The sequence below is a fragment of the Leguminivora glycinivorella genome, chromosome 6, assembly GCF_023078275.1.
Source record: "Leguminivora glycinivorella isolate SPB_JAAS2020 chromosome 6, LegGlyc_1.1, whole genome shotgun sequence".
Lineage (NCBI taxonomy): Eukaryota > Metazoa > Arthropoda > Insecta > Lepidoptera > Tortricidae > Leguminivora > Leguminivora glycinivorella.
The window spans coordinates 7470561-7491700 of record NC_062976.1 but is presented as its reverse complement, the minus strand read 5'-3'; the positions used below and the strand labels follow the sequence as shown (position 1 = coordinate 7491700).

General features: G+C 36.4%; 1 protein-coding gene across 1 annotated transcript in view; it reads left to right on the top strand.

Annotated features, from left to right (window-relative positions):
- The first annotated feature begins 2394 nt into the window (after positions 1-2394).
- Positions 2395-21140, top strand: part of LOC125227227 (sodium-driven chloride bicarbonate exchanger) — a 48301-nt gene continuing 29555 nt past the window's right edge. The window contains 2 exon segments of the mRNA XM_048131486.1: positions 2395-2481; positions 13906-14003. Coding sequence (XP_047987443.1) covers positions 2414-2481; positions 13906-14003 — 166 coding nt within the window. The 5' untranslated portion in view covers positions 2395-2413.

Sequence of the window (21140 nt, the reverse complement as noted above, 5' to 3'; positions counted from 1 at the left end):
TATTTTTGACTCTTCCATTCTACTTATTCAGAACGCACCTTAAGTAACATTGCAATCTCAAAACGCGTGAAACGGAACGCACCCAAATAGATTTTTCTTCTTGATTCTTAATTTGAAACCTTTGTGGTGTCAGTCGATGCATCGTGGAAATTGTAATAAACGCAAATTGACTTATTTCTGTGCAATTATGTTCCACTTGTTTTTATTGCGTGTTTCCTCGCTTTAGTGAGGTGAAAAGTTATGTGTTACACACGGGATGCAAAGTTATTTTACCTCGTGTGTATTGCAACACTCTCTACGCTCAGGATTCTATTTTTGAACTACGAGCAAGCGAATGGATTCTATAGTTGAACCACGAGCGAAGCGAGTGGTTCGAAAATAGAATCCTGAGCGAAGCGAGAACCCTAGAATCCATTCGCTAGTTCGTGTTGCAATTCCACACTCAATTAAAATACAACTTTGCTCCCTTGTATAACAAATAACTATTATTTAAAGTACCTACTCGTACAGACAAGTTCCCTATTACCACAAGCCCTAACCCCTAAATAATCCTAGCTTCTTTTATTATTATCCACTTACAATATAGGGTTAAAGCTATAATCCTAATAGCAATACCAAATCACACCAATGTTACCTAAACATTTGCCCTTTCAAGTTACCCTCGAAAACGAGTTAGCACTGAAGTGCCTTTGATATTTCGGCTTGGTATTTTTACTCGGTAACGCGAAAAAGCCTTAAGGCATTTCGATGTTGCTTTTTTAGTAGAAAAGTGAGTTAATGTGCCATGAATGAGAGGAACGTACCACAGATAAAATGTGGCATCATTATCACTGAAGGGTCCAAGTAAGAAGTGCAATTAACTATCAGAGTATCACCACAGTATAATAAAGAGTACTATTGACTTCTTGTTCTTACTATTGAATTCTTTGTAGCGTTATCCCGACGTTTTAATAAAATAATTTCAAAGTGTGTCCAAGAAACTATAACGTCGGTACTGAATTTATGAATACAACTTCTTTATCTTTGTTGAAATGATATAAAATCTGAGGCTTGTAAAAGGTTTCTAAGTTCTAGTACTAGAGGAGAGGCCTATGCTCAGCAGTGGGCGATAAAGGACTGATATGATGAAGTTCTAATAAGATGAACTATTAAAATGTGATTGTCCTCAAAACAAGCTACTAATAATTTCATTTCAAGTCATACATAAATTGGCCATTAGCAACAAGTTACCTAAGAAATGGAAATACGCAGGTATACTATCACATGATACCGCCGTCCACCCTGACCCACCGGTTCAATGACCCGAGATATCAATTATTACATCAAAGGCGTTTGATTGTCTTCTGCTAAAGAATACTTAGTACTTTGATTGGACCTGGCTTCGTGTGAAACAAAGCGTTCTCATGATCAAACAAAAAGATTGTGTTATAAAAAATATTTAGGTTCGTTGTTCGATTGAGTGAGCAGAGTTTTTTTTATCTTTTGTGTAAAAGACGCCATTTTATTTTCGAGTGTTTGAACAAATTGAAAGGCAAGAAATGATATTTTGTAGATTAGAATCTGGAAACAAAGACGGCTGTCCCAAAAATGATATTTAGAAAAGTTAGATATTCGTGCCTTTAATAACGAAACGGATAATTTAACGTATTTCATATGCTAACGAATTTACCCGTAAATTTATTCAAAGCGCTCAGTTGTCATTTGTTTGTTCTAAATTGAAACTACGTTGCTATGTCACAAAATTCATAACTAACTATTATTCACATTCAGATTTCTGAGCAATTTTTAAACGTTATTAAAGTATCTAGAGGACCACCTCCGTATCTAAGTATATATACCATAAAAAATACTGCTAGTTCAAAACAGGTGCAAACTGTTGTGCGAATTTTCCAGATACTTTTTTTTTTCAGTGGAAATAATGCTTTGCCATCCACAGGTTTTTCGGCACATGAACCGTCAATAACTTTTGCATAGCAATGTATGATTTTGAACGCAAAATTTGTTTAATTGTCTGACGTGTATATCTGTCTGACGTACAAATACTCTTTTACAATTTTGACTTCTTCTGTGCCTTTAAAAGGTCTAAAAACAATGTGTCATTATAAACTAATGCAGTGCCATATCATTGCACGAGACATGCAGTGCAGACTTAGTTTAGTCCCCCTCTAGTCAAGCTAATAAGCCGCGACCTTCCCTAATCACTGGCTGAATGCACTTTATTGACTAACCACCCAGCATAGAGTCGAGTCAATGCCTACACTTTTAAAAGCACGGACGTCAAATTCGAAAACCGAATTTTTATTTTTTTTAATTCGCTTTTAGCGCGGATGTTAAATTCCGATTTTGAATTTATATTTTTTATGTGTCACATGCCAGTTATTAAAAACAGTTTGTTGCTTGCCAGTTTTTAAGAATGGTTTATAGAAGTGTGTATTTTAAGGACGATGGATACAGATTTGTCACATATTCTCACTTAGAGAGGTAAGTATATTACTTAAATTCATTAATAAATACACATTGCAAAACGCACATTATCTGAATACTAAACTAAGAAAAGCGAGAAAATACTAACTATTTTGAACAAAATTAAAGTCGTGCAGACTAGCTTAATAAAATTTAGCTCATATAAAAGTTCTAGAAAAAAGTTTGTCAGTGACAGATAACACGACGCTATAAAAAATTAGACAGCTTCAAAATCAAGATGAATGTAGAAACTTTTCAACCATATGTTTATATAAAGTCGTACCAAGCTAACTATGCACTAACATTGCCATGATAAAGCAAGGGTAACAGTAAACTATAGTGGAAATACACAGCTGATCAAATTAAGGAATAATTTTGAATGGCTTTATTACCAATGTTGGTCAATCGATCGTGGCTATTTGTAAATATGATAGCTCTACTTAAGTGATAACTTTATTACTTAAAAGCAACAACAGAATAACGTCACAAGAATACATTTATCATTGTCGGAATTATCAAATTTTATGGATGCTATTTTTATAGGGAGAAGAAATCGTAAAATTCGCTGCAAGGTTAGCTTAGACTTAGTAGTCTTGTGTATGTACTTATTAGATTTCTTCGCCATCAAATGTTTAAACTAATTAAAGGTTCCCGTAAGTAGCGACTGTAGCGAAGGAAATTGAAAATTTGCTTCGAATTCGCTTCATTTACAGAACGTTCTAGTACCTACTTATATGTAGGTATGATACACGTGTTTATGTGGTTACCATTTTTTACTAGGACATTTTGCAAGAAAAAAAAAGAAAAAAATACAGTGAAGCCTAGATTATTATTTAAAAGTTCATTTTAATCCATACTAATATTATAAATGGGAAAGTGTGTGTGTCTGTTTGTTTGTCCGTCTTTCACGGCAAAACGGAGCGACGAATTGACGTGATTTTTTAAGTGGAGATATTTGAGGGGATGGAGAGTGCCATAGGCTACTTTTTGTCTCTTTCTAACGCGAGCGAAGCCCCGGGCAAAGGCTAGTACTCTTATAAATCTACCGATAGATCGCTTCTAGCTACTGCTGCTGCAGATATCGGAATTTTGTTATTTTTTTCTATTGTTAGCTGCATGTAAAATGATTCAAATGTTAGTAACAAATCTTTCTCTATTGTTTATATTGGATGTGAATTTTATACATTGAAATAAAGTAGGTATTTGTTGAATAATCAAACGGTAAAAAGGTAACGGAATTCCGATTATCAACCCTCTGTTTTCTTCTTACTCGAATAAACCCATCATTTGGAAACCCTTAACGTGGTATTCATTTGATATATTGCGAGGTTGGCACTTCACTTGCTGATTCTATATTTACCTAATATCGTGTTACGATTGCTTGTTTGTTGAGTCCACAGATCACATAACTCATAGACGAAGCACATTTAGTACCTACTAGCTACTCGTAGCCATGGCTTTTCAGGCGAAAGTAAATACGAACCAAGATCCTACTTAACAAACTTTACCTACTCAATCTGTTAAAGGTTTTCTATTAACAGTAGAGTTGGACTCTTATCAAACTTAAAATATAACGCATTTCGATGCATCTATACTAGTAGCTTTGACAAGTTGTTGGTCAGAGAATGACTTACTATTGATTTGTCTAAAACTTAAGTAAAATGGTGTATTTGTGGCGTCCACGGATCTCATAAATGCTTTAGAAAGCGGAGTCTATAATGAAGTAGTCTGTAATAAAATTAAAGCAATAGAATCACACACAAAATCATCACATAACATAATTTTACAGTGAGAGGGTTAAATTGTTACCCACTCAAACGATGAATTGGGTTTTATTTTACCACTAGGGGCGGGTACTAGTGTAACAAAGACCTTCTAAAATGTCAAATGCGTGGAATATTTGAGAGTTGTTAGTTTTTCATTCACGAATTTATTAAGAAAATATATATATATTAATGAATAACGATAGACGTCTACCTCTATAAAAACAATTCTCTAAATATTTATTTATAATTCAAAGTAAAAGGCAAAAAATACGTTATTTCTGTTGTCTATGCCTATTAATCATTTATGAGTTTCAAAACCTTAATCAGATTTCACTCCTCACTTTCAATCACGAGCCCTTTTTAGGGTTCCGTACCAAAAAGGCACAACAGGAACCCTTATGGTGCGACTCTGTCCGTCTGTCTGTCCGTCTGTCACATTCCTAAATATCTCGAGAACTACAAGTGCTATCAACGTGAAATTTGGAATAGTTGTGAATATTGTGAACCTCTACAAATAGAATGTATAATTTTTTTAAATTTATTAATTTTAATTGTAGAAAATGGCCAAAATGAAAGGGGGGCAAACTGTAAATTTTAAGTTACTAGGTCAAGTGGGGTATCGTTAGAAAGAGCTCAAATTGAACGTAAATAAACTATTTTTTATAATTTTTTGTTGTGGAAAAAAAAGAATTTTGAAGGAAAATGTAAAAAAAAATACCGTCCCCCCCCCCTTATCTTCGAAGTTTATCAAAGAAAATTTATGAAAATTTTAGGAAACATTGGTTTTATGCTAAATATTACAGGAAAAATATAATCGTGTTTAATTCACAAAAAACTTTTCAGATTTTTACTTTTAATTTACCCACCTTTGCGGATGTATATAGTACTTCAAATTAATACGAGATGTTACGTAAATCATCTTCTTTCCAATAAAGTAAAAATTCTTTATAAAAATTGTTTAAATTTTTATAAAGAATAATCCCTGAAAAACCAACATACTATGGTCGCGCAAATTAGTTAGCGAATTCACCGAGAGATGACGCTATACACAATAATACGAGGGCGGGATGATAAATAACTAGCCTAATAAATAAAAGGGTATAAAAGTGTAAAAAAATATTTTATTTTTCGACGTAGACTCCTTGTTACTCAATGCACTTATTCCATCTTCGTTCTAAAGCTGCAATGCCCTCCTTAAAATTACTTCTTTCGAAGCCTGCAAAATACTCCTCTACAGCGGCTATGACGTCATCATTGGAGGCAAACTTCTGTCCACCCAAAAAAGTTAGGGAATAGGTGGAAGTCTGACGGTGCGAGATCAGGCGAATAAGGCGGATGGGGCAACAAATCGTACTTGAGTTCGTTGATTTTTGCCATAGCTTTAACACGTGTGAATCCTGGCGTTGTCTTGATGAAAATTATTTTTTTCTTGGATAAGCCTGGTCGTTTTTGCTGAATACTTTCATGAAGCTTAATTATCTAAAAGATTTGCGTAGTATTCTCCATTTATAGTTTGACCTTTGGGAAGGTAATACATACATACATACAATCACGCCTGTATCCCATAAAGGGGTAGGCAGAGCACATGAAACTACTAAAGCTTCAGTGCCACTCTTGGCAAGTAAGGGGTTGAAAGAAAATGAAACTGTGACATTGCAGTGACAGTTTGCCAGCCTCTCGCCTACGCCACAATTTAACCCATAATCTAAAAGGAATCTAATAAGGGGAAGGTGATCTATCATTAAAATTCCATTTGCATCCCAAAAGACGGAAGCCATCACTTTTCCAGCTGACTTTACAGACATAGCCTTTTTAGGAGCTGAACACCCAGATTCTGTCCACTGTTTTGATTGGATTTTTGATTCTGGCGTGTAGTGGTGAACCCACGTTTCATCGGTTGTAACAAATCGACGCAAAAAATCTGCTTTATTCCCTTGAAAACGACTCAAACATTCCTTCGAATTTTGCACCCGAATTCTTTTTTGATCGTGTGTAAGCAATCGCGGCACCCAACGGGCGGATAACTTTTTCATGTTTAATTTTTCACTCAGGATATGATGTACCCATTCTTTTGACATACCTGTAGTGTCAGCTATTTCAGATAAGTAGCTTTAATCGCCGATCGGCCAAAACCAAGTCTGAATGTACTTTGGAGACCATTTCCGGACTCGTAGCGGTTTTCGGCCGTCCAGGGCGGACTTCGTCTTCGACACTTGTACGACCGAGTTTAAATTCAGCCACCCAGTTTTTTACGGTGGCGTAAGAAAGTGCACATTCACCCAAAACATTCTTTAACTTTTCATGTATATCCATCCCCTTCATACCCTTTATATAAAGAAACTTTATCACAACTCTTTGTTCATTTTTGTCCATGTTGAAAACAAGCGACACAATAAATTTTCAAATAATAGAAAAAGAATAAAATATCCGCGCCAACAAATTCAAATTTCGAACACAGATAGCCAGAGACACGGTAATAAAAATGAAGCAGTTTTTTTTTAAATTTTAACTTTTTAAATGGCTAAGGCTAGTTACATATCATCCCGCCCTCGTACTCATTAGTACCTATACTTTTGTCTTCTAGTCAAGTTGTTAGAGTTATGTGAAAACATGAGATTATTTTAACTGGAGAGTTTGAAAGTTTGTACGGAACCTTCGGTGGGCGAGTCCGACTCGCACTTGACCGGTTTTTTTTTTAAATATCGACCAATAATGTAGGTACTGGCATTATCAATAAATCGCACACGTGTCCACGTTTCCCGAAAATAAATAGTGTTCTATTTTCGAACTCGATACGGTCCCAAATGCCCTAAATGGAATAAACTTGGCTGTGAAAGCGTTCCAAAATATTCCAGTTTACAATTTGTTTTTATGTGGCATTTGGGACTTGATACTGGCCGGTTATGTTTTTCAATTAAAATAAATGGTTCTGAATTTGAATATTGCTTATGATTCTCAACAGAGTGCAACAAAAAACAAAAATACTAAAAATTAACGTCTCGTCTGTGTTTGATAAGGACGTTGAGTTTTATTTTAAGTCATTTATTAAGGAAATAAATACTTACATAGTGAAGAAAATATAAAACTCACACCTAGGCGAATTTTCAATCAGTATCTGTAGATGAAATCCGCCAAAAGTTGCTTATTATTGCATTCTGTTTAAATCACCTTTTTGAGAAACAACTTACATGCGATGTAAGTTAAATAACATTGTTACTTCTGTCTCGGTACCTACAGTAAGCACTGTCAGCAGTGAGTAGTAGAGCACATGAAACTATCCAAGTGAATAAGGGGTTGACAGAAAACGAAAATTGTGACATTGCAGAAACAACACAATCCAACCCATATCCCACAGTCGCCTTCCACGACACCCACGGGAAGAAAGGGGGTACCTAACCGCTCTAAAGAGTATCTTCCAAACTGTGTCTTTTTTCTAAGCTATCAGAGATTGTTATACCTTTAGATACGTACGTTACTTTTGATGTTGATTGATTGTGATTGTGTTGTAACACAATAGTTTAAGAAAATAAGATTTAAGGTCTATAAACACAATTGAACTCACTGCCCTTGTGTCATAGCGTGGGCCTCATTCCTCTTCCTCAAGGAAATACCTGATTAGTTTTATCTCTGACTTTACGATGCAATCAACGGATAACATCACTATACTCCAATATTGAAACGACGTAAGTATTTAAAGGATAGTGGGCGGTTACTGCGTTTTGCTTGTAGGAAGGAATGGGATAGCCAAGCACGTGACATTGTCTTGCACGTAAAGATTCGTCGTAAGATAAATTGATTGTTTAGGGCTGAGTACTTTGAAAACTCTAATCGAACGGTGCTTTTGCTTATATGTATTACTAATTAACTATACCTATTTAACAATAGATCCAGTCCCAAGACGTTCTACTGAGATGGGCAGCAATATTTTGCATCTGTAGTTATGCTGTCTCGTTTATGTACCTATCGCTTTTAGATCGTTTTCTTATTGTCCGACTAGATCAGATACAACCACAAAAGAGTGAAATAATTAATCAAATAAAAAAATAAAAATTTATGCCACATGACTCTCCAGTAACTATTTCTGCCAAAGATCTATGGGTATTCAATAAAATATCGGATCGTGTGAAAATGCTTTTAATAAATATAAAGCAGAAAATGTCTTACAAAAGAATTAATAAAAACCCGTGTAATGTCCCAACAATCTGGCTGAAAAGAAAATTTATTGATCGGGTTCTGCCATGTAATTTGTTTAAGTTAGATGCTTTGATAACCGGTATTAGTGATTGGAAAATTTGAAACTCAATTATTGTCGTCTGTTCGAGAGTTCCAGGCAAAATATTTATAATTATATTGTCATCTAAATTGCGGCCTTGAATCCACAATAACAGCAATTATATTTTGTAAATCTACTGTTAAAAGATTCCTAAATGACATCAAAATAGAGAAGGACTTAGTTACAATTTAATCATGGCGCCATGGAACTAAAGGGACTCTTTGGCTAACAGTCGAACGGCCATGGCAGAACGAAGAAATTGTCAGTCAGAAGCACAGACTAATAAGAAGATACTTCGTAGAAGCACGTAGAAGTAAAAAATTGACAGTGGCGAATAACTGGCAGGCTGTGAACGTCCGACGTATGATAGTGGGGTAGGGCATTATTGCATAGCCATTTTTCCTTCCTTTTTAGTACGTTTTCACATTATCCGATCCGATATCGGATGTCGGACCGATATCCCATACATTACAGGCGCTATCTTGGATTTTTTCTATTGAAATCCTTCCGACATCCTATATCGGATCGGATAATGTGAAAACGGCCTTAGAAGGATTAAAAATTATTAGAATTTTGATAATAGCATAGATGCGTGAGTAAAATCAAAGAGGATCCAGTATTATAGAGAGTTACTGTCAAAGTAGAATCTGTAATCACAGTGCATAGACTGCCATCTCTTGACACAAGCTTAAAACTTTTGAACATCAGTTTTGACAATTTGGCCCATATTGTTAGCTTGATATGTGTTAAAATGTCAAATATTAATATTAGCGCCATCTAGCCGAGCGTTCTCCAAAGGTGTAACGCCATCTAGGCCACCGCACCTATTTCTCTAGAGCTTTAAGGTAAGTTTTTTTCTTAAACTTTATCCGTCTATACGGAGTTACATATGTCTTTGGTAAAATTACTTAATTACAAAATACTTACGTGAAAAGGTACCCACGGAAAACATAATAGTCAAATACAAAATTTTAAACAAAAGTGGCGCAATCCCATAAATCCCGGATTATGACGGTCGAGCTTCCGTTTCATTTCAGCCTTAATTCTCTGAGCAATAAAGTCTTAAGCGCCATACAGCTTCTGGCAACATAATATATTTTGTAAAAGGCTTGTTAATTCTCGGGACATTGTAATAAAGTCTTTAACATTTTTACTCGGTAGTTAAGTGTCGCTTTATACTCTAATTAGAAAATAAGATATTGTAGCTAAAGGCAAGGAAGTCTAATTCACATGTGACGTAATACCGGCATAGGTACTTGCAAGTATAAATTATATTTGAGTTTCTTATAAAAGTAAAAAAAGTTCCAAATTCAAATTCGTAAAAATTGGCCTGGGACTAACGAGATTAAGATTTTTCTGACATGAAAATAGACAATTTGCAATCCCCACCTAAAAAGCAAAATGATCAACCTAATTGGACTTAATGAAAAGTTTCCATTATAAAAATTCTCTTGAAACGTCCTTCAGAAAAAATATACATTTTAGTCTCATAGTTTGATAAGCTAGTCGTAAGTATATATTATTATTATTACGTCTACCTTTCCCAGCCTTCTGTAAATGTTTCATAATAAAAACAACAATATCAGGTTTATTAACCCTAGATATAGAACCACACTGTATAGTTTGCTTCTACCACGTTCAATTGAACTTGTTTTTTTTCTTTTTGTGCATTTTCTAGCTTAGAGACCTGCCAGCTGAATTTATAAATAAACTATTTACAGGCCATACATACCTACCTCATGTGAAAGCGGATCCCAGACTCCCATGAGCCGTGGCAAATGCCGGGATAACGCAAGGAGGATGACATACCTACCTCATGTAATTATATGTGCGAAACTTAATTTTCATGGGAAAGAGAACTTCGACGAAGCTTGCTGCGGATCTCAAAACTTCGTCAGTCAAACACTATCACCATATAAAATTTTAAGTTAAAACTTCAGAATACCTATAATAAAGTGGTTTTACTGTAAACTAAATTTTCAGTGTTAAGCGAAATATTTCCAGCTTTATTTTAATCAAAAGAATTATTATTGCAAAGTTTTGAATCCCCATACTATAAATTCAAATTATTTAGGAAGTGCGAATTTGTGGCTTTTACAGTTCAGTCTTTGAGGAAACTTAAGTCCTAACAAAGTTGTCTGGTATAATTTACTTCAAAAGTTCATTTCCTTCTACATATTATTAATCGTTCTGAGTTTCTAAACTCCACCAAAAGCAACTAAGCGATGAGCTATTGGCGATGGAAACGAACAAAAGATAGTCGCTCCCGTGTAAATAAAAGAGAGCGAACGATTATACTCTGTCAGTAAATAAGAACAAAGAAAACTATATGCATCCTTTTCTTTAGGGTGCTAGAGAAAAGGATACTTAAAGTTTTCTTTGTTCTTATTTACTGACAGACTTGTTTGACCGAGTTTAGTTCATCGCTCGTCTATCTCATCGCGTCTTTTGACTCCTGACCAGTGCCTATGATTACCTATTTTATATTATATGATACTAGCTTTTGCCCGCGGCTTCGCTCGCGTTAGAAAGAGACAAAAAGTAGCCTATGTCACTCTCCATCCCTTCAACTATCTCCACTTAAAAAATCACGTCAATTCGTTGCTCCGTTTTACCGTGAAAGACGGACAAACAAACAGACACACACACTGCCCTTTTATAATATTAGTATGGATTATTTAGCCTCGCGTATTTTACCACCAATGGTCATGTAATTTGTGGTGATCTAAACAGGTAAGTAATAGGGATTTTGGGGTTGGTCCGATACTATAAGTTATATTCATATTCATTTATTTTGTATTATTATTACTTAGTATGATCTATATATCTCGTAAATTCTTGCAGGTAAAGAACTACACGAGCATCATGTGTTTCAATGGTTTAAGCGTAATGACGACATACAAACATATAGGCTAGGCATTGCATATATACAAGGGACTATAAGGTACAGTGAGTGAGCTGCAAAAGCATGGAGAAATTATAAATGAATTCATTCCAAGTATCTATAAGCAACTTTGCTACTCACTGCCCATACCTATTACCTACTAATTAAATGTGATCCTTAAAGTGCACAATGGCGTAGCTTCTTTAAACTTGGACACAGCCATTCTACTTTGAGGTTAATTATATAAAAAATATAATTATTATGATCTGAAAGATAATCAACCTTATAGCACCATGGATTTACCCAAGTGTGTAGTAAGGCGACACAATTTACAACCGAAATATACTTCACGTGAACCTAACATGTACAATTGTACATAATGTGGGTGCACTTCCACATACTCCCACACACTCAGTATATTCAGTATCATTATAATCGAAATCACATCGTGACATACTTTCAAAGCGTACATCCCCGTTTATTCAAATCCAGATGGAAATGCAAAAGTTCACAGCGTCCCAGCTCCGACCTGTGTTGAATGTCAGCGATATTTATCTTTGTCACGGCAGTTCAGAACTTGTTACAATTCTTTAGATTACTGGCCGCAGCGATAGCGTAGGTCTACGTTTTATTAACTAAATATGATTTGTATACGTTCGGATGACCACCTCTTCTTCTTCTTCTTCAACCTAGCGTTTTCCCGGGGTCCGCTTTCCTGCTCAGTCTTCTCCACTTTGCCCGGTCTTCATCCTTAGGCGTGATTCTCTTGCATGTCCGCTCCCACGACGTCCAGCCAGCGCTATAGATCGAAATTCTCAACCGATTCTCATGAAATTGTGTAACCAGAATCTATGACTTACCAAAATTTTAGTTCGCTCCAGTCCGGCTATTATGCTTCCAATTTTATCGCTTATCCACGTGGATAAGACATCTGTCACTCTCACACTGACACACTTTCCAGAACGTGAGGTAGCCAGGCAGATTTTGAATAGTTGTAAAGTGTGGAAATTGCCTTAAAGGATTTAGGTGCAAAGCGTATATTATATGACGTTCGAAATTATCGCGAAGGCGCTCCCAGAGCCACAAGTTTTTATTTTTTTGATGGAGCTAATAAAGTCTTATAACCTCTAGCTGCCCTGAAGCCTACGAGAAAATAAGTTATTTACATCCATTTGCAGCTGAAGTTTTGTTTTTTTATCTCTGACTGTCCTGAAGTTTATTTATCTATCATTATAAAAGTCTGTCATTTTATTATCTTATGAATATTTCGTCGGATAAAAAAGCATTAGTGTACGGTACGGTCTAGCCACCTGGAGCACTATCTCGGAACATGTCACCAATCGATCCATATATTTGAATATGTCTCACGAAAGTTTAACGTGTCTATAAGTTTAAATACTTATACGACCAAAATCAAATAGAAAATTTAATAAATATAGGAAAAAGGCAAAACTGCAAATATCTACTATAAAATATTGAGAACAGTCCCCACATATCAGATATCACATAACGGGTCACTCAACCCTACTAAATATTTCCAATAAACCTTTACGAAGGGCTCCATTGATACTATTGATAGTCGTGTCACGTTTCCCGATACATATGCGATTATTTCACGAAGACGGGTACTTTAGCTCGAATTGTCTATACTATTAAAGATTATATTAGGAAAATCTCCGCGATATCGTGAATGATCCGATCTATATGGTGGATCACGTTAAAACGGCTTATAAAAGGGTAATTTGTGCTCAAATGTATATTAATCTCTTTAAGGGCGTCTGGATTAAATTAAAGTTTAAAATTAACTTTGCTATATTCCGTGAAAGGGAATGGGCACTCCTGAAATGTAAGGGGTACCCTTTGCAATAAAACGGACTAAAGTCTTTGTGAGGGAAAATAAATATGGTGGCGAACAGATGCTACCCTGTGCAATTTAAGTGCAGCTACTTGCTAAAGGGCTGTGCGGGTTTTAGTTTAATACCTTTTACATACTAGCACTCCTGGAGAAGGCTCCAGAATGGTCTATGGTCACATGACTTACCTTTGTTACGAGCTATGTCACGCTCCTAGGCCTCTGCATCACTTGGACCATTCCTGACCAATAAAACTGCGATCTAACACAGACTTACCTCTTAACTAGTAGCTGCAGTCTGCAACTGCTTGCAACACGAGGAACTGTAGCCTCCCTAGGATTCCACGTCCCATTCGGAGCATAGCGCAGCATTATTCTGAAAAATGCACAAAAAATAAGTTTCTGAACTTATTAGAACATACCAGAAGATATCCTACAGGCCACACACGTGTTTTTACTGTCCATTTCTCAGAAATAATGCTGCGCTTATTGTTACGAATGGGATGTGAACAAGTTCTGGCCAACAAAAATAATTTTGACAAATTACAACCAGAAAAGTAAGCCCATGAGGTTCAACACCGAAACTTTTTGATAATTTTAAGACCATAACAATAGCTTCAAAATTCTGAAAGATAACTTGTCTAAAGCATTTGTTATATTGTTGCAGACCTTGGAACATGGAGACGAGGGACGATGAAGAGGCCCCAACGGACCCAGCGGCCAGGAAACATACACATCATGATTACACAGAACAGGACTTTGAAGGTCAGTGGCCATAGCAATATGCCTGGAGAACATTGCCATAAATTACGTAAGTGTAAAGCTGAGTTTACACCTGCAGGTTATTGCTGAAATTTTTGAATCAGCAGAGGTATATGCAAGAAAGAGATGCAGATATTTTCCACTCGCGCTTACCCATAGTTGCGTCTCAAAACTTGCAGCAATAACTTTCAGGTATAAATTCTGCTTAAGTGCAAGCGCGGATCCAGGACGCCGCGAAAGGTAGTCTGGCTCTGTCGCGCCAATACGCAAGAGCGATAGAGATAGATATCTACGAGTGTTTCGTTTCGTGAGCGTTTCGTGACCGTTTGTGTTATTCGGCTATGTACGACACTGTAGATAACCTAAAGGCGTCTGTCTATACACACCACACACGAGTATACCCTTGTCAACCGGGACTTAGAGGTATGTTCTTATCATAAAGATAAGGGTGGTTGGTAGCCTGTGCTTATCATAAAAGGTTCAAAGAAATTGAATTTATCATCTTCTGTCCTGTATAAAAGCTAATAAACTCTTGAAACTAGCTCAGGAACTCGATTAGCCGAGCGTTTTCTGCTACTCAAGCATAATTTGCTTAGCTTAGCATGTAAAAGCATATTATACTTTTAATGGATTACCTGTTAAGAATGAAATTCGTTTTTTTATCAATATTACCTATTACAAGGCACTTGAAAGACTAGAGAGCTTATTAAAGAACTCGTTAAAATCCATTCCAAAATAAAGTAAGATTCTACCGTTCGCGTTCAAAACTATCAGACAATCTATTTGAACAATACTATATGTTTTTATTAAGGTGTTAAGATAAGCGTTAAATAAGTACCTACTTATCAGTGGCGTAGCGTCGATACAACGATTCCCAACGTGTTCTCTAAAATTCTGCAGTGTCTGTAGAAGTCCATACAAAACAGATCCCAAAAACCCCTAATGAAAATCTTCACGCCTCGCCCCTGCTACTTATTAACAGTCATCATACGCAAAACTGAAGTGGTTTACTACCACCTCCCTTCTACCTACTGTGAGTATACATACATAGTATATATCTAGTTATTACAATGGTAGCAGTAGTTTAAGCACAGAATATATAATAGTACAAGTACTGAAGGCTCACTCCTATGATGTTCACAAAATGCCGCCATTCTACGCCACCATGCGAGCAGCCGACGTTGAATTCTATTCGCGCGCAAAGGTCGTCACCACTGAATGGGCCGCGAACTCGCGGTTGCCGACATGTACCTGTAGCGTAGCGATAGAATCGCGGAGTGAGCCGCCCCTAGTGTAGGCCAGATATCTAACGGCTTTATTGCATCCATTCCATTAAAGTGCAAATCATTACGGCTGCACCTAGGCTAATGCATGGAACATTAATGCAAGCGAGATAGCGGAAGTCACATGAGGTTCCATGAACATCTACTGCAATTCCAACGTCCACTGATATCACAACTAAATTGAGATTGCCTATTTAAGGGCGTTCCCTGCGCCAATGACCTTCGATTTGATTCCATTGATATTATGATAGTTTCTAAAGCCTATCATATTAACAGCATCGTCTTTAAACAAAATAGTATGTCATATTTACTTCACAGCTCATCGTTTCTGTAATATTTGGCATCAAAGTTGAACTTTTTGGGTCAAAAACAGGTTTTTTGGTCATAACTTTTGTTTTAATTAATTTATAATTAAAATTTCTCTCTGAATTTTAATAGAAAACTTTAGTCAAAAAATAGAACTCCATACAATTTCTATACTCCAAAACATGTCGATTTTATTACAAACAATTGGTTGCTAGGTATATGTTGATACAACTGAACTTCATAAATGCATAAAAATTTCCGTATTGATGATGAAGATAATGACGTATTAACTTTTTTCAAAATATGGCTCTTACGAATAGAGATAAAAGATTGAAGAACCGATGGCCGTTGGTTTTTTAATTCTATCTGTAGTGAAAATTTAGGAGTTTCAACTCAAAACTTGTCAATAATCGTTGAAAACCGTGTGGAGCCCCTTAATTGTGGTGACGGGCTAAGAATTTCACCACCCCCTTTGTTCCCTTGGGTGTCGTAGAAGTCGACTGTGCTGATCAAATTAAAAGTGCTACAAAAATCAGAATGATGTCAAGTGTCATTACGACTATTGAATACAGAAAAGAATATTCGATGCCTGAATTATTTATTATGTAAATCACCGACTATACTATAGTAATATTGGTAGTAGCTTCTGAATACAGTTTTTCGTATTTTCCAGTCCACTTACGTTTCAGTATATTCAAAAGTCGTTATCAAGCTAAAATGGTCACGTTTTTTCTTTAGCACTCTTTTGCACACTTCAGTTATTTTTTGAAGTAGACCTAATGCTTCATTCTAGACCTGAGATATTAATATACACCCTGTTTTTATTGAATTCCGTTAACTTTAAGGGAAGATTCATTACATCAAATACAATTAATTTCTCTAAGAAACTAGCGTCTTAACTCTTGCGGTTATCGAGTCATTAAAAAAATAAAGATAATTGCTGAACACGTGTGTCACAGTCTTTACCAATTCCTAATGTCATTTGTTTTGACATGTGCCGTCAATCACTTGACACTAACTTGAATGTTATTCTTAAGGGTCTCTCACACTAATAAATTCATTTATTATGTATGAAAATGATGATAACATTTTATTGTGAATTTAACTATAAGTGATATACAGGATGGTTCCTGATAATGAACCTAACGACGTGTCGAATTTAATGGACAACAAAAAAAAAACACGGTGTATAGTGAAATTCGGGACATCAACTTCAATATCTTGAACTGAGTGCTCTACGGAAAATGTCACATAAAATACTTAAAGCATTGTCACGAAACCACTTACAACATGTAAGCTTTTATTGCCTACTTTTTACACCTTGTCTGTTTAATATTTGAGTGTCAATTTTCACGAATGTGATGATAAATGTACAATGTACATTATGGGTAGAAGTTTATAGAAACATCTTTCTTTGTCGGTTATCATCAGGACGAGATTTGCTTGTATCTTTATGGCACTGGTCCCACCGCGAGCTAGTAAGCTACGAGCTATCGGCTATAAAAATGAACAAAAGATAATCACTCCCGTGTAAATAAAAGAGACACGGCGATGTTTATAGTTACTCGCCCAGCGGTGAGCTATTAAAATCGCCGTGTCTCTTTTACTTGCGCGGGAGTGCTTATCTTTTGTCTCGTTTTTGTAGCCGATAGCTCGTAGCTTACTAGCTCGCGGTGGGGGCAGTGCCTATATGAGTAACCGGTCAAAACTTCCTTATCGCAAACGACAAAGTGTGACTTCTTTTGCTGGAAGATGATTTGTTCAATTTACAGTATTTAGACTGTGTCAAAAGTGCATGGTCACTTCAAAATTTGATTTATAATGTGCCCATGCAATTATGGTCTTTAGTGTTCGCGAGAACATAAGTAGCATTAGTTATTTCATTAGTAATGCGTAATTCTTACAGTTGCATTACAATGTGATGCTATGTTTAATATGTTAATTTTACCAAAACCAAGTAATTTATTTGACATCAATTTGAGAAAACAAAGCATCAGGCATATAGAGTATGAGTAAAGGTACCTTACCTATACCACATCTCGGACACTGGCGATCAAATATATGAAAGACTTGAAAGAGGCACGTTCTTAGCACACATTCTAAACTTCGTGTATAGGTGGACGCGTACCATGCTTGTATGCGTGAGATATGACAAGTCGACTGTTCACGTTTTTGACAGGTGGTAACTGTGAGGTAACCGAGAGGGGGTGGGCGGCACTTTCAGCGGGGAACGGGAATGGCCATACTGTACGATAGTACTCTTTTTTATACTGTGCCTATACTAAAAATCGACTTACCTCATAAGTTCTTTAAAGTAAAGCCATTGTGGTATTTTATTAAAATTTAGTTAACATGTTGTTTCTTTAGGTAAAAGTCCCGCTTTCTCTTAGTTTATCACTTCGACACGACCATAGGTATTGAGTGCTATGTAATCTCATTTATCTACTCATCTTCATCGTCATGTTTGTCAATGTGAAACCTACTCAAAACCTATCGTAACACAGTCAAAACCCTACAAAAACGATTCTCATTAGCATTGTCAAGTTCTGGCCTAGCCGAAATAGTTATTTGTTATACAAGGGGGCAAAGTTGTATTTTAACGCCGAGTGTGGAATTGAAAAACGAGCAAGTGAAAGGATTCTATAGTTGAACCACGAGCGAAGCGAGTGGTTCGAAACTTGCGAGTTTTTTAACACACGAGAAGTAAAATACATTTGCACCCGAGTGTAACACAAAACTTTTCCCTTCACTATAGCGAAGAAACTACAACGCAAAAAATGCGTTTATCACTGCTTCCAGTAGTTCCACAGGTGGTAAATCATCTTTATTACTAGATCCACCTACTTTTATCAATTTTAAAGCAGTTAATTTGACTTTATTCAAGGTCAAATTACTTTACCCACTAGTGGATAAAATGCGTTTTTACCCGCTGGTATTGAAGGACAAAACACGTGTTTCCGAGCTAGTGAGGGGAAAAACAATTGTTGACACTACGTGGCGATAGAAACTTAGTCTGGCTCTGTCGCGCCACCACATAAGAGCGATAAGGAGATTATGGAGAGCTAGCTACAAAGCGTAAGCGATTGTGACGTTGGCTAGGTACCCTGTACACTGTTCTCGTATGTCAGCCTATCTCATTTAGATAATGGCGTGTCATTATGCGGATAATCCACTTAGGATAGGCCTTGTTTTAACAACTATTGGGTAGTTTTTTTATGTGAAAGCACGTATATGAAGATGGAGGATACAATTACGAGTTCTAGGCTTTCAAGTAATTCAGTGAAGTACGTAGAGGGAATATTACTTTTTAAAAAAAGAAATATTATAGGACATTCTTACACAGATTGATTCTTACTTATATCAGAATATAATATTAAAATGATTATACATATTTTGCCTTCCCAATGCTGCAGGTTTTAAATAAGAAGGATTCGCCACAGAAAAGGGTCCGGGCCGGATTTCCCGACGCTTAATTTTATATGACAATGGCATCGTCATAACACTACCATACCACAGTATATTAAAGAGTACTATCGCACAGTATGGCCACTCCCGTCCCCCGCTGAAAGTGCCACCCACCCCCTCTCGGTTACCTCACAGTTACCGCCTGTCAAAAATGCGAACAGTCGACCTGTCATATCTCACTCATGAAGAGTACGCGTTCACCTACACGAGCTTAGATTGTGTGCTAGGAACGCGCCTCTTTCATATATTTGATCGCCAGTGACCATACACCATACCATAAAAGACGAAGCACCCAGGGCTGGACGGGACTCGGCAAGGCATCCAATAAATACCACATAAGTATAAACACTGTTTAATATATCAGTCCCCTGTAGGTACTATTAATTGTTTCTATCCTCCGACCGAAAAACGTCAATTTCAGGCCGCTCTACGCCTACTCTTTTTGGGAATACAGATGTGAATTTATGTATGCATGTATGTAAATTGGATAGACAATGTTTTCAACAATTTCAATGAATCTGTTCCCCGACACGGCCTTCGCGCGTTGCCCACCGATAGCTGTCAAATACACGCAGTGACGCAGATAGCGCCTACCCGACATTTCCAATAGTTTTTACAATAATTTTCGACAATTTTATATAAGAACTCGTAGCAAGCTTGGCTGTCCATTTAAAACTTTTTGTGTTCGACATTAAATGTAAAATTTTTACGACCAAATACTAATCTTTATTTAGGGTCCGCAGGACTCGTTAATTAAATCTAAATATTGAAAAGAATGGGCTACTAGACTCATATCGAATTTGGCACAATAAATGATTGTCTTCTATAGTTGACATAAAAAAAAAACAATTTTTATAGATTTTTGGTATTAAAAGTGTATGATGACTGATGACTACGTATTTTCGATAAAAATTTACATACATACAATCACGCCTGTTTCCCATAAAGGGGTAGGCAGAGCACATGAAACTGCTAAAGTTACAGTGCCACTCTTGGCAAATAAGGGGTTGAAAGAAAACGAAACTGTGACATTGCAGTGACAGGTCGTCAGCCTCTCGCCACGCCACAATTTACCCCATATCCCACAGTCGCCTTCTACGGGAAGAAAGGGGTGGTGAAATTCTTAACCCGTTACCACACGGGCTGTAAAAATGTGTGTAATTTTATTTTTATTTTTGCCAGCGAAAACGCTATCAGCGACGTAGTCACGTCATCGAATTTGAACTTACTTCATGTCAAAACAATCACTGGCATAATGAACTTTATGCCTTATACTTAAAAGTTAGAAAATGTTGTTTTCAAATATAATGACGTGATGCACAGATAATCTATAGATTAACATGACTGTGTTGTTTACGCCTGATTACGTAAACGTATACTTTAAAAATATTTTTTGCTGTTTTAGGGTTTAATAAAATATGGTAAAATTTTATTTTGGTTAATTGGACAGTACTTAATCATATAAGACAGACTTTAAAAAAGGGTCAAGTAGCCTATTTTCATTGCCGTAATTTGTTTGTTAATATTGGGTTGGTAAGAAAGTAATGAGCGAATCATAACCAGTATTGTAATTTTTATTTAATTTATTATTTTAATCATTTATCAAAAATATAACGGCCTTCGTTATCTACTACTTGTCTCCATCGTTCTGGTAAAGAATGAATAGCATCGGCGAAGAAGTTCTTAGGTTTAGATTCAAAAAACTCAGCTATGTACTGTCGTAGATGGGCTTGATCATCGAACTTTTTTTCATTCAAGGCATTGCTTAGCGATCTGAACAATGCGTAATCCGTAGGTGCCAAGTCTGGAGAGTACGGTGGATGAGGTATCACTTTCTAACCTAGCTCCAATAGCTTTAGCCGAGTCACTTTTGCAATGTGTGGGCGAGCATTGTCGTGTAAGAAAAAAACTTTAGCATGCTGTGGACGATTCTGACAGATTTTTTGGTTTAAATTTTCAAGCTGATTACAGTATACTGATGCGGTAACAGTCATTCCACTTGGTAGGAGTTCCCAGTGAATAATACCATGAATATCCCATCAAACGGACAGCATAACTTTTTTCGGGTGAGGCTCTGTTTTTGGTG